This window comes from Citrus sinensis, chromosome 9, assembly GCF_022201045.2.
Source record: "Citrus sinensis cultivar Valencia sweet orange chromosome 9, DVS_A1.0, whole genome shotgun sequence".
NCBI lineage: Eukaryota > Viridiplantae > Streptophyta > Magnoliopsida > Sapindales > Rutaceae > Citrus > Citrus sinensis.
In genome coordinates this window covers 7,743,711-7,756,472 of record NC_068564.1, presented here as the reverse complement: position 1 = coordinate 7,756,472, position 12,762 = coordinate 7,743,711, and the positions used below count along the sequence as shown (strand labels likewise).

General features: G+C 34.1%; 1 protein-coding gene across 4 annotated transcripts; it reads right to left on the bottom strand.

Annotated features, from left to right (window-relative positions):
* Positions 1-407: 407 nt before the first annotated feature.
* On the bottom strand, positions 408-10,632 carry LOC102608567 (uncharacterized). Of its 4 annotated transcripts, XR_008051785.1 has the most exons (20): positions 10,042-10,632; positions 8,763-9,312; positions 7,924-8,163; positions 7,148-7,239; positions 6,690-6,900; positions 5,368-5,549; positions 4,934-5,161; positions 4,594-4,778; positions 4,055-4,148; positions 3,893-3,949; positions 3,667-3,801; positions 3,369-3,437; positions 2,663-2,776; positions 2,333-2,494; positions 2,125-2,253; positions 1,929-2,030; positions 1,690-1,744; positions 1,509-1,583; positions 1,328-1,404; positions 1,189-1,236 (listed from the first exon to the last, which is right to left on the bottom strand). XR_008051785.1 is itself a non-coding variant. In XM_006489899.4 (18 exons), the coding sequence occupies exons 1-18, from the start codon at positions 10,555-10,557 to the stop codon at positions 879-881; spliced, it is 3,501 nt and encodes a 1,166-aa protein (XP_006489962.2). In that variant the 5' UTR covers positions 10,558-10,630; the 3' UTR covers positions 408-878. The 4 variants fall into 4 exon arrangements, 3 of the variants coding, with proteins under 3 accessions (XP_006489962.2, XP_052289701.1, XP_052289702.1); XM_006489899.4 differs by lacking the exons at positions 1,509-1,583; positions 1,690-1,744 and having other exon boundaries at positions 408-1,236; positions 10,042-10,630; XM_052433741.1 differs by lacking the exons at positions 1,189-1,236; positions 1,328-1,404 and having other exon boundaries at positions 1,509-1,744.
* Positions 10,633-12,762: the final 2,130 nt, after the last annotated feature.

The window sequence follows — 12,762 nt, the reverse complement described above, 5'->3', positions numbered from 1 at the left end:
CAAGCGAACTCATCTCTTCAAACTGGAATACAACTTTATCAAAGCCTAATCATTTCATTAAGGTCCAACTGTGTCACCCCAAAGACACCGTAAAATAATTTATTAATTTTTAATAATTTTCTAATTATTTAATAGTCATTATTCTTTTCGTTAGCCTTTTGTTTTCATTTTCCACTGCTTTCAATTTCCGCTGCGGTAGTCATATTCCGTTCAATAAACAAAATGAGAGAATTCTCATTTCATATACCTATTTTTGGCACGCTTACGAAAAAGAGTCATTTTATCGCAAAGTACTCACCGAGTAATTTTCAAATAATTTTATTACACTACCACCAAAATTTAAATTCCAGAAGTAATAAGAATTAAAATATCAATTTGACCAGGCCAACTCTACCTTCAAAAATAAATAAATAAATAAGTGCCATTTCAAGTAAAAATAGTAATCGATTCACTTCTTTCTTAAAGGAATATGGTACACGGTATGTTGAATATGGTACTACAATCTAATCTGTCGGTGTATCGGTAAAACCAGTAAAACTCTTCTAACTCCAGCTATCTCCAACAACATTAGCCTTCTCCAAGTGCATCAAAGATGTGAAACTGCAGCAAGCCATCCTTCAAGAACTCCAGAGGATCCCGACCATCTTTTGTGTAATTGTGTTAAGGAGAGGAGCAAGCATCATTGCTGCCTTTTGTCTTCGTATATATAAACAAGAATTGGTGTAGAAGTAAATTTTCATCCTATCTACACAACACACCCCCATTCTAATAGCAGTGTTTGCAGAGATTTCAGCAAATGCTTTTCATGCTTACCAGAAGCAACTGCTGTGTTGACATCACGCAAATAAGCCTATTGCCATCAATTAGTTGATTTTCTGTCATTTTCTCCCAAATTTCTTGTGTTTGTTAAATTTGGAAGCAGAAGCGGGTGTATAAACTGCTGTTCCATCGTTTCTGCCCTTTGTTTTCTGGTCCATCTTTCTCTTTCTCCTTGGTTTGGGCCCTTCATTGAAACTCCTGTTGGTTTTCCCACTTCTTTTTAATTGACATATCATTATCTTTTCATGGTTATAATCCCCAGCACTATTTCCCAATTTCAAACCACCAGTGCCTGTGGCTTTATGAGGTTTGCTTGAGCGATAATTGTTTTTCTTCTCTCTCTTTCTCTTTTTATGTTCTGTTGAACCATTTACCTCAGATAATGCATCCATTTCCTTGCGTTTCTTCCTATGAGGCCTACAAATACACAGTTTTATAGTTCATTAGTAAACATTAAAAAAAAAAAAAAGTGGATTCCAGAAGGAAATTCAAGCATAAGAGATCAGACCATTTTGCAGGTGAATCTGAGGTCACTGTCTCTGTACCAGTGCCAACTTCCTTAGGACCTGATTTATTCTGACGGTTCTGCAATAAGAATGCATGATATCCAGCAATTCACATCATCATGCATTGTAATATAATTCTTTATTGCACACACTTGAAAGAACTTGAAAGGCTACAAATCGAACCAACAATATAAGCTGTGAAAGCACATTACAATCTGCTGGAGGTGTAGATTAAGTATAAATGTTGAATCACAGGTATGAAATGTGATGAACAAAGAGTCAAAGAAAATAAAGACGAAAGAAAGAGTGCATAGGACAAGATCCCAATCACGCATACTGGATGCAAAGGCTATTGGACATTACAGGTGCAATTTGATGCAGAAGATGAAATGACTTGTTTCAAAAAAGTATTTTGTCCACTGAAAAGCAAACAGACAGAAGTGGTAAAGTGAAAATTGCTTATATAAAACAGTGGTTCCTTCACTTGAATTCTTCACTTGAATTATCTGAACATTATTTCGATGCCCAATCTATGTCTCAATCAGATAAAAAAAAGGTGATAGACAGTAAATAAGTTTTTTCAAGCATTAAGAAATTAATTACCTCCAGAACAGTCTTCAAAAATCTCCTATATTTGTCTGGAGTAACTGATTGAACTGCAGCAAAACCACACTTCCGTATCATAATCTCCAGAATGACTGTGACCTATCGTTGCACAGAAATGAATATGCATGTGAGATATTTCAACAATTTGAGTAAAGTTTATATGCATAAAAGTATAATGCAAAATTGGGAGTACCTTTGATCTAAAATGATTTCTAGAGACCGTTGACCATGGGAGAACTTCACTAATGACATCAACAAGAAGATTCTGCATGTCTTTTGCTAGCAAGGAAGAGACCATTACTTTCACAAAACCTAAAACAGCCTGTCATTATGTAACAATCAACTCAATGCTGCTGAAAGGTACACAGTTTTTAAAGAACTAGGACTAAGGAAAAACTCACTTTTATAACTTCTGCAGCTTTGCCTTTTAGCAAAGATAGAAGAGAGTGAACAAGATCTGGCTTTGAGATACAAATGTTAGGATCCTGATAAACCAGCATAGATAATGCAGATACTGCTCCACTCTTTATGTGAGGAGATAAGCCAGATAGATAACCCAAGATCTGGCCATATGTGAAAAACATCATTAGTCCTAAGCTATAGCAGTAGCAGTTATGAAAATCAGTAATACAAATATAATGGAAGTTTGAAGAAAGGAAGGGAAAAATTGGAGAAACTCACGACAACTGCAGCCCCGCAAAATCAAATAAATTATTTAAGAGGACACTAACCATATTAACCAGTTTGTAAAACGGTGCATCAGGATTGACACATGATGAGTCTCTCAAGCTGGAGCTTATCAAGAGCAGAACATCATAGGCTGCTTTCCTAGGTCCTTCCTTTGCCTACAAATTGACAAATAAATAAAATAAAAAAGCACGTAATATCAGCTCATCACTCGCTTCTATCATCTAGATCATTAACGATGTTTTAATACCAAGCACAAACAGTTAAAAGGTTAAAAAATGGATAAATCATGCTCCATAACAATGAAGCATATAAACAATGTTTTAATACCAAACACCAACAATAAAAATGTTAACAAATGGATAATTCATATTCCATACAATGAACCAGAGGTAATGAAAATTAACAGAATGTTTAAAATCTTAAATAACAGAGCTTAATTTCAAACAATAGAAATTCAAACAGAGCTGTAACTACTAAAACGTTTTATAACTAATAACTTTTTTCAGTAATCATAAAGAGAGAATTTGAGCAGAAGCTCTTCGAGAAACATAAATTATAGTTTGACTGTTTACATTAAATTTTGCTTAAACGCACAACATCATATTACTAAAAGCTTTGACAGCTCAGAGATACTACCTTTCCCTGGTACTAACAAGGGACTTGTAGGTTACCCTATCAGAACATCCCAGACAGCATCACAACAAAACATGAACATTAACATATCTAACTTCTTAAAGCCATTCTTACATCTTTTAATGTGACTATGATCTCATTGAGGATAAGAAAAGCCTTTGTATTCTCTTCCTCCAAGCTCATCTGCATAAAGAACTTGAAAGAGTTAAATAGGCAGTCTCTTGCCCTCTAACCTCGGAAAGAGGGTTGTAAATTTCACATCTACATCAAAAAGTCAATCAATAAGATCTTGTAAATATAAGAGCAATTCATCTTTAACCATAGTAAAGTATTTGCAAAAGCAGTGTATTTATTAAATACAAGTAATAGATTCTCAAAACACAAACAAGATAAGGTAAAATAGTTATCTGACCTTCAATGTGTGAACCAGAAGAATGTGGAGACATGCAAAACGACTTCTAAGGGAAGCAACATCCAAAGGAGATTTCACACCAAGTAATAAGTCAATCAGTTCCTCATATCTGGAAGAACAAAACCAAGCATGTTCCTGTGCCATTTGATTACATCAAAAGAAGGAATCAACTCCCATATATTAACAATTTTATAACAGTTCAAAAGTACAAGATGTTAATACAGACCTTTAAGATTTTGCTCAGTGTGTGGTATGCTCCATGATGGCCAAACTCATCACTTGCCTAGATATCCATGGGCCATAGATAATTTTAGACTAAAACATAACTTTTATCACAAATACAAATATTTCGTGTACCGATTAGATTTTTCTTCACTAATATACCTACCTCCAAAGTGTGCCTAATGAAGTTATAGATTAAATCCATCAGATCACCCTTGGCTCCTCCAACAAGAGAAGATGCTATCTCCATTATCACAGACCTGTTAGAAAATCAGAATACGCATAAAAGAACGTCATCAATCTATACACTACCAGGGGAAGAGAAAATTATTATTAGCATACTTTGAGACAGTTTTATCTAATCCCAAGTCCATAGACCATAGTCCACAAGCAGCTCCTAGTTCATACTCATACTTTGGAAGTTTATCAAAGTTGTGAAATTTTTTTTTGGATCAGAGTCGTGAAAATTGGTTGTCCTGATTCATTAAGAGAAATGAGATTTTGAAAAAAATTAAAAAAAAAAAAACAAAGAAAACAGTTAGTCAATTTATTGCCCGAAGCAGACACCCTCACCGATGCATCCACAGTCCACTTACCGAGAATTATAAAGGGAAGACAAGGGACCAGAGAATAGAGCAAGTTGGTTACTTTTCATCACATTTTTTATGATTCAAATATAAAGCGAAACATAATTTTACACTGTACCTCTGTATGCGTATTTCTGAAGCACTTGGATTGCCATGTTCTTCATCAGTTAGATTATCAATATGACTTCCCAGCATCTCAAATTCACCTTCACCATTTATAATATGAAACCTCTTTAGCAATGAAGAAAAAATGGTTTGGGTTATGGAAGAATCAGTTATAGAAGCCAAGCAACCAATTGCATCCTGCAAAAATGAGAGCATAAATAGGTGAAATTTTGGACCTAGTTCAGACCCTTGAGATTTGTATTAAGTAAAAATGTCATGTCAGATAAACTAACCCTGCACCTGAGTAGAACTAAGAAGGGAAAGTAGAAGAAAGTAAAAATGTCATGGAAAACCTTTAAATATGAGCACTTCTCATGTTGTGAATCAATAAATAAGTCTGCCAGAGCCTTAAGCATATCATTCGAACATAGCGCCAGCACCCTAATGTTTTTAGTCGCTGCTTTTTTCGTATATGAAGATACACTTCTGATCCCAAGCACAGTATCCTTGGCTTCGTTAATAATTGACTCATCAAGATTGTCTCTTGAGGTAAGAGCATTTCTGTTTTGATTAACAAGAACCTACAAAGGAAAAAGAAAACGATGAAATATATTACAGGAGACATGAATAAGACCACAATAATAAGCTAAATACATAAATAAATGATTGTAAAACAATGATGGAGATAAACCATAAATGAAAAACCAATGGCACCTCCCAGACCAAAAACAAATATTCACATATATGTTGTAATCAATATGAAGACTGAAAAAAAAAAAAAAATTACCTGTAAGGCAACAGCAATAGTTTCATACATGGATGGGTCCTTCTTAATAAGAGTAATTAAGAGTTTAGCCAAAGGCCCAAAATTTTGGCAAGTATCAGTAGGATAGCGACAAAAGGCAGGTAGTAAACCCCACAGTTCCTGAGCATGAGCCTGTAGATCTTGACCAGTTATCGATTTCTTAACTGAAAATTGAAAATGAAATCAAATGAATTGAATAGATTGGTAAATTATACATGCCAAAATAAATTTTATTTATTTATTTAAAAAAAAATAAAGAGCACAGAATGAGTGGAAATTAAACTGCCTCCAAGCCATGTAAGCGGGGTTCAAATCCCATACCTCTTGTACCGTCCCAAGTGATTTTACTACTTAAACTGATTGGCACTCACAACATAAATTATAGTTGACAAAAGTAAAAGACAAATATGCAAATTTAATACAAGAAATGGTAACATATGTAGAGAGCAGTTCTGCTTCTGAATCCAACAGGACCAACGTAGACAGACATGTGCACACAAAGCAATAAACTAAAATAAAACCCAAAAACAAAAACTTCAAATTTGACCATTTAATCCTATGTCACATTTCTAAAACTCAGTATCAAACCCAGACAGTGTGTCAAACCCAGACAGACCAAGATATTCAAACAGGACAAAGATATTATCAGTAACTATTGAAGAAAACTAGAAAAATAAATGAAAAACTATGGACTCCCATTCAAACTGAATAGGAATTGATTTGTTCTAGAATCCAAGAACTGATCCCCACAATAAAAGGTGAAACTTCAACATATATTAGCACAGTTCTGAAACTTCTAATCAGCTGAAGAGAGAAGGTCAAAGTTTTCATCTGATGGGGCAGTCATAGGGATATGCATTCCCATCAATATATTACTACTTACATAGCCCTCATCTGTGAAACTAAATCAGAATGAAAATGGGAGAGATCCAGCACAAGGAATCCACATACAACAGAAAAATCTAGGGTACAACAAAAAGCATGATTAGATGTTTCAACTTAACTTTTTTTAGATATTACAATAAAATTGTGCTTCCAAAGTAATAAATGTTTGAAAAAAAGCGACAACAATGCCACATCATATTTATTCTTGCCAACACAATATCCTTGATAAAAATCATAGAAAGCAAGCAATAAATCCAACCTCCATCAGCCATTTTTGGCAACAGCGGGGCAATGCCTTCGCACAAAATCAACCATCTTGATTGAAATCAAATATGCATAACATAATGAGCTTTTAAATTTCTGAATTTAATATCTAAAACTCATAGAAACGATTCTTTCAATGATTCAGCAGGAAATACCTTTACGACTTGCCCGCTGAAAAGTTTTTGCAAGAGGTACAATATGCTCCATATAATACCCTAGTGATGCTCCAATAACATGATTTTTTAATATAGGAACCAACCAAACGTTTGAACAAGTGAAATCATCAGCATTAAGGGAGATAGGTAAAAGGGTGAGTATCCTCTCTGGTCCCATAGCAATTACTGCAGATCCAATACAATGCTGAAGCTGCAGTAATAGAAAGAGATCAATCAATTTCAGTAGACATGATTGAAAGAGTAATTGTATCTGGCACAAGCTATAGAAATAGTAACTGGACCACTTGTCACATCTGCAGAAAACTCTAATCAGATAAATTGTCTAGATACAACATTTTTAGCTCCGTTAATCATAGATTATAATCGTTTTCTGTCCAACACTGTAAGTATTATTTTAAGAAGCTACAAGGTTTAAAGAAACTCCGATTAACACTCACATGGTTTGCGGTAGCCATGTCCACACTAGCAAGAGTCAGCAAGTCCGCAAGTTTAAGCACAATTCTTTTCATAAATATATATGATATCTCTCCTGCAGCCCAGAAAGCATGATGATGAGAAGTAGTTCTAGATCTATTAGTAAATAAACAGTGGTTACAAGTGCAAAAAAAATGGTAAGAACATAAATAAATAATTGAAAGTAAGATCAACTCTCAATCACCAAAATTCCAAAAAACAAAGGGCACTATCACAAGACAACCCACCTGACTTTAGATAAGATAAGCCCCAACATCATCAAAATGGTTAACCCAGAAGAAAATAATATTCTTTGTAAAATAAAATACATATAATCATTTTGAATTCGTTAATGAAATGACACTTGCAGTCATGACCTGGTAAGAGAATTAATTTACTGTAGCAAGGAAGCATGAACTGTGACAAAAGGAAAAAAATTCTTTTCACCAGATTGAAGACATTAAGACCCCTAATGCACCAATAGGATAAACTAAAAGACCAGAAATAAGCATTAAATCAAAAAAAAAAAAAAATTCAGATGACTGATTCTCAACATCCCAATTGCCCACCCAAAAAATAAAAAATTTGGTTCATGGACTCAATCAAACAAATAGAATGTGATAACTCACAAGAATAGTATGGCAGTGTGTTCTGTACTAAAGCATATGGTCATTAGTAAACAGCATGAATGAAGTAAACAAAATAATCTAGAAAAGCTATCGAACGAAGTACATGCAGCAAATCAACAAAGTCCACTTACCAAGTTTGAGAAACAAAAGTGATATGACGGCCAAAATATGCTCGTTTGGAATACTCTCAAAACCAATGGCATCCTCAAAGATAGCACATATAGATTTAATTGCTCTAGCTTCATCATTCTCTGGATCTCCATCTTCAAATGATAGAATTTCATAAGTTTTTACATCTGCAAGTTGGCTGATCAACTCCTTCACAAAAGCTGAAGCCTGTAATGTGATGCTAGCCTCAGAAGTCAAAAGACCTAGATCAGATAATTTGCTTAGCGTCATTTACTTTTAAACATTCCTAAGGAAATAACAGCAGCACCAGAGAAGTATCATTCATTTCTCGAATGATTAAATGGTGCCATGATAACGTGCATGTATAGACAATGTTGAACCTCGACTCAAGAGTATATGCACGTCAAGTTAGCACTCAGCCCATTGTTGGATCAAGTGGTCTCATTATTAACATACTTCTCAGATGGACCAACCAGTCCAAAACCAAATAATATATTAACTTCAAAGAACATCATAGTATGATGAAACATAGTAAATGATAATAAAAGAAATACTACAAAGTAAAGCCAATAACAAGTTTCATGCAGACTGAACAACAAAAAACAATACATCAACAAATTATTTAGTTGAAATAAATAAATAAATAAAATTTGAAAGCATGCATAATAGTGCCAAGTATATAAACTGAAAAAACAATATAAAAGCAGGTAAGAATCACTTTCAGCAACCAAATGCAAGAGAACTACTATTCCAAGCATGGCAAATTTACAATGCAAAAAAAATTGACAGTGTTTAACATAGAGCCTTTCTCATATCTAAATCCAGAGATAATGAAAAATACCTGCTAGAGCACCAAAAACTAGAGGAACATTCTTAGTCCACAATGATCTTGTTTCCCCATTCAGAAGCTTCTCCATACAGCTTTTTAACAATATTGTTGCAGTCATGACAGTGTCCACAGGGTTCCTCTTTTTTAAAGATACATATGAAGCAAGAGAAACTATAATGTTCTCCATCTCTGGAATAACAACTTCAACCCTTGATGTTTCAACAAAAGCTTCAATGCCTTTAAAAATGTGCCTTGTAAGTGGTGAGAACTCAGAAGTCATAAGTTTGCAAAGCTCTGATAAAATCTTCAAACGGACTTTGACAGAGAGCCGAGGAACAATAAGATTAACTACATTTAACATGTAGAGAACCTCCAGATGATCAGGTTTCAACAACATTTCATCCTTTGATCCATCTACAGTTCCTGAGGTACATAATGTGATTGCCAGAGGAATGTACTTTTCAAACAAGGAATTTATCAGTTTGCTTGCGGCCTTGATCACAGTTGAAGACTGAAAAGACTTGAGAACTTTTTCTAAACAATCTTGAGCACATCTTCTGACCTACAGCGAGAGAGGAAAAAAAAAACATGAAGAACCATAAATCATTAACTCAAATTGATTTACCATCATATATGAAATCGCCAAATCCCCCTTGATTAAATATTATGTAAATAACTCTAAAGTCAAATTTGAGTCCAGATTTAACCACTACAATATGATTTGCAATCAATTTAAACACATACTGGTCACAATATCAGCATGCACCAAAGTTTTATACCTCAAGTCAATCAAAGCTAAAGGCAGCTAAAGCAAAAGTTTAACAAACCCAATAGGCCAACATGTAGCCCCTACCAAAGTAAACATAATTATACACCTTAGGAGAAAATAATCTTGCTTAACCACATACCAATCCCAAAATTGAGAACATTCTTGATAAGCATTGGTGACATTGAATAGACCAATACAGTAACACCACGCTCAGCATCATCAAAATGATCATGTATGGTTTAATAATTTGATACAAAGTATATCTTCAAATCAAGGGTAATGCTATCACTCCAGGCCAGAAATACTATCCTAACAGTGACTTTTAACCATGTTATGAGTTCTGCATTCCGTGTTAAAAGTTTAAACTATTACATTACAACTCACATAACTAATCATTACAAATTTCACGTCAAGTTCACCACAATTTGCTGAGTTCCAAAAAAAAAAAATTTACCCTGATAACATTACTACAGATTGAAAGTCATCACAATTTATCAATAGCTTTTTAAAAGAAATTCTTACCTTGGGACGCTTATCAATAGAGAACTTAAGCAAGGTCTCGAACCCCAATTTAACCGAGCCCCAATCCTCCAAATCACAAAAACTAACCAACAAAACTCCCAAACACTTGACCACGCACTTAACGGTCGCCACTCCCAGCGACCCATCTCTCTCTAAAACCCCCACCAACAATTCCACCGCCTCGCTTGCCTTTGATTCAGCAATTCCCTGCTCCGGAACCAGGGCCACCGCGATCGACAAAAACGTCAAGAGAGCAGAAACCTCAGTAGAGTCGAGGGTTGCGGATTCCAAGGAAGAAATCGCAGCGGCGAAATAGGCGGAGGCAATCAGAGGCAAGGACTCGGAAGTAAGGATGGAGCGCATGGCGGCGGCGGTTGCGACGAGGTGGCGGTGCTGGGGAGCGGCGGAGGTGGCGTAACGGTCCATGATTTGTTGGCAGATGTCTGTGTCGGCTTTGAATTGGAGTTTTGCATTTTCGGTTTCTGTTTCCGTGGTGAGCTCATTGGATTGGTCCATTGTGAATTGGCAAATCTGGGTTTAGGGTTTAAGGTATTGAAGATTAAAGATGAAGAAAGGGTTTAATCTTTGAATGTTGTGAATAGTGAAGGAGATGAATGCATAAGCTTTATTGGGCTTGGGCCGATTCTTTGAGAGCTATGGCCCAACGTAATGGACTACCCTTGCCTGCTACTGGGCCTTCTTTGCTGAAGGCATAGAATTTATTTAAGTGCGTTTATTTTTTGGATTGAAAAATCAGGTATTAACAAAATTTACTTTGCCAAATGAGGATTGAAATTGGAATTGAAATTATGGGAACCACTCGAATTTAGAATGTGAAATGAGAGATTGATTACCAAGGGAGGGTGGGAATCAATCTCCCAGTCTCTAGATTGACTATTTTACTCCCAACCATATCAAAAATATTAATTTTGTCTTAAGTTAAAAAAATTATTATGATTAATTAATATATTAATTATTATTATTATTAATGACAAAAAATTTTACAATTGATTAATATATTAATTATTATTAACAATAATTATTGATAATAATATTTTTTGAATAAATAATCATAATAATTAAATTACAAAATAATAATTATAATAATAGTTCATTAAGTATTTTTTAGTAATTTACTTCAATCTAACTTATTCTCATTCTCATTCCAGTCTATTCCGATTTTAATTCTAACCTATTTCGATTCTCGTTTATAAACGCAATATTAAATCTAAGAGTTCACATAACACATCATAGAAAACCATACAACATCATAGAAAAATCTCTTCCTAAATGTCAAGGGAATCTTTTTGTATGTGATAAATTTAGAAAACTGTCAAAACTGGCAAAAAGGCACATGTGATAAATTCAAAAACATAGTTGCATAGGGCTTTAATTAATAGGTCTTCCTATCATGCATTTGGTGTATTCATGATTAATTTTGACATGACATGTAGCCAATTAAACTGTTACATGTGTGCAATAATGATGTTAAAGTAACATACTATTCTGATTGAATTCACAACAATATGTCTTTGTGTGTTAGTGTTCCAAGTTGCTTACATTTTGTCACAAGTTCTGTAATTGATCTCTTATTATCACAATTGTTGCTCATTAATATTCCTAATAATATACCCATGTCACAAGTACTGTAATTAGGCTATTGTTGTATTGACTACTAAACACTAAAATTTTTAGTTTAAGTGTTTCACCACATAACACCAAAAAGTTTTTGAAGGTGCTCACATTATCACCAATACTGTACGCATAATAGTTTCTACCATGCCACCGAGAAACTACTCTTAACCCCTCCCCAATCAATTGATCCACATTGTAGAAACTCATTCACCATTTGTATTCACTCTACTGCTGTTCAAACCCCATTTATTGAGCCATTATGGTATTCATGTCGTGTTGCCATCTCATTATAGCTTCTACCGTTCAAATCTCATTGCCATTTTATACTACCAAATCTCTTCGTCATATGCCAAGAAAATTGTGGCATCTTTTTTATTGTTGTATGTTATGAATTTAATTTTAAAAATAAGAGTGTCTGAGCATTTTTTATGGTTGTAGCAAATATTTATTTTGTCTTAATTTTTTAATGTTATTATATGTTGGTTTGGCTTAATTAGTTGTGAATAACTATGTTTTGTGTTATTTTTTAGGTAGCAGCTTTGAAATTCTCCAAATTGAACCATAAATGAATCTTATGCTATACAATCCGTTCACGTTGTTGGATCCATCTTCATAATTGAGATCTAAACGGTCATTTTCTTTAGCTGAAATTATTTGGCAACAGTTATTAGTTTGATGCCTGAAGCTTGACCTGCTTAATTTGAGATTTTCTCGATTGATTTCTGAAAGGATTTTTGCTTTGCAATGCATTTGTGCTGTGATTGATGCGTGTGAATTTTGAGGTGTTATGTTGTTTAGTTTGTTGGTTCCTTCGGATAAATAATATTGTCCAATTGATATTTGATTCTATTTCCTTTTTCTTCCTCCCCCTAAAATACGTGCTAAAGTTGTTTCTCATGCATCTATAGAGATTTTGTTATTGTAACAGAAAATGAAAATATTGTATTTGGGCTAATGGAACTTAAAATTACTTTATCATGATTTTATTTTGGTGTTTTTCCTCCATTTGGACATTGTTTTTTGTTGTATAAATGCCAAATGTTTTGCAATTCATATAAAATTCATTTTTTTAAATTGTGTGATTGT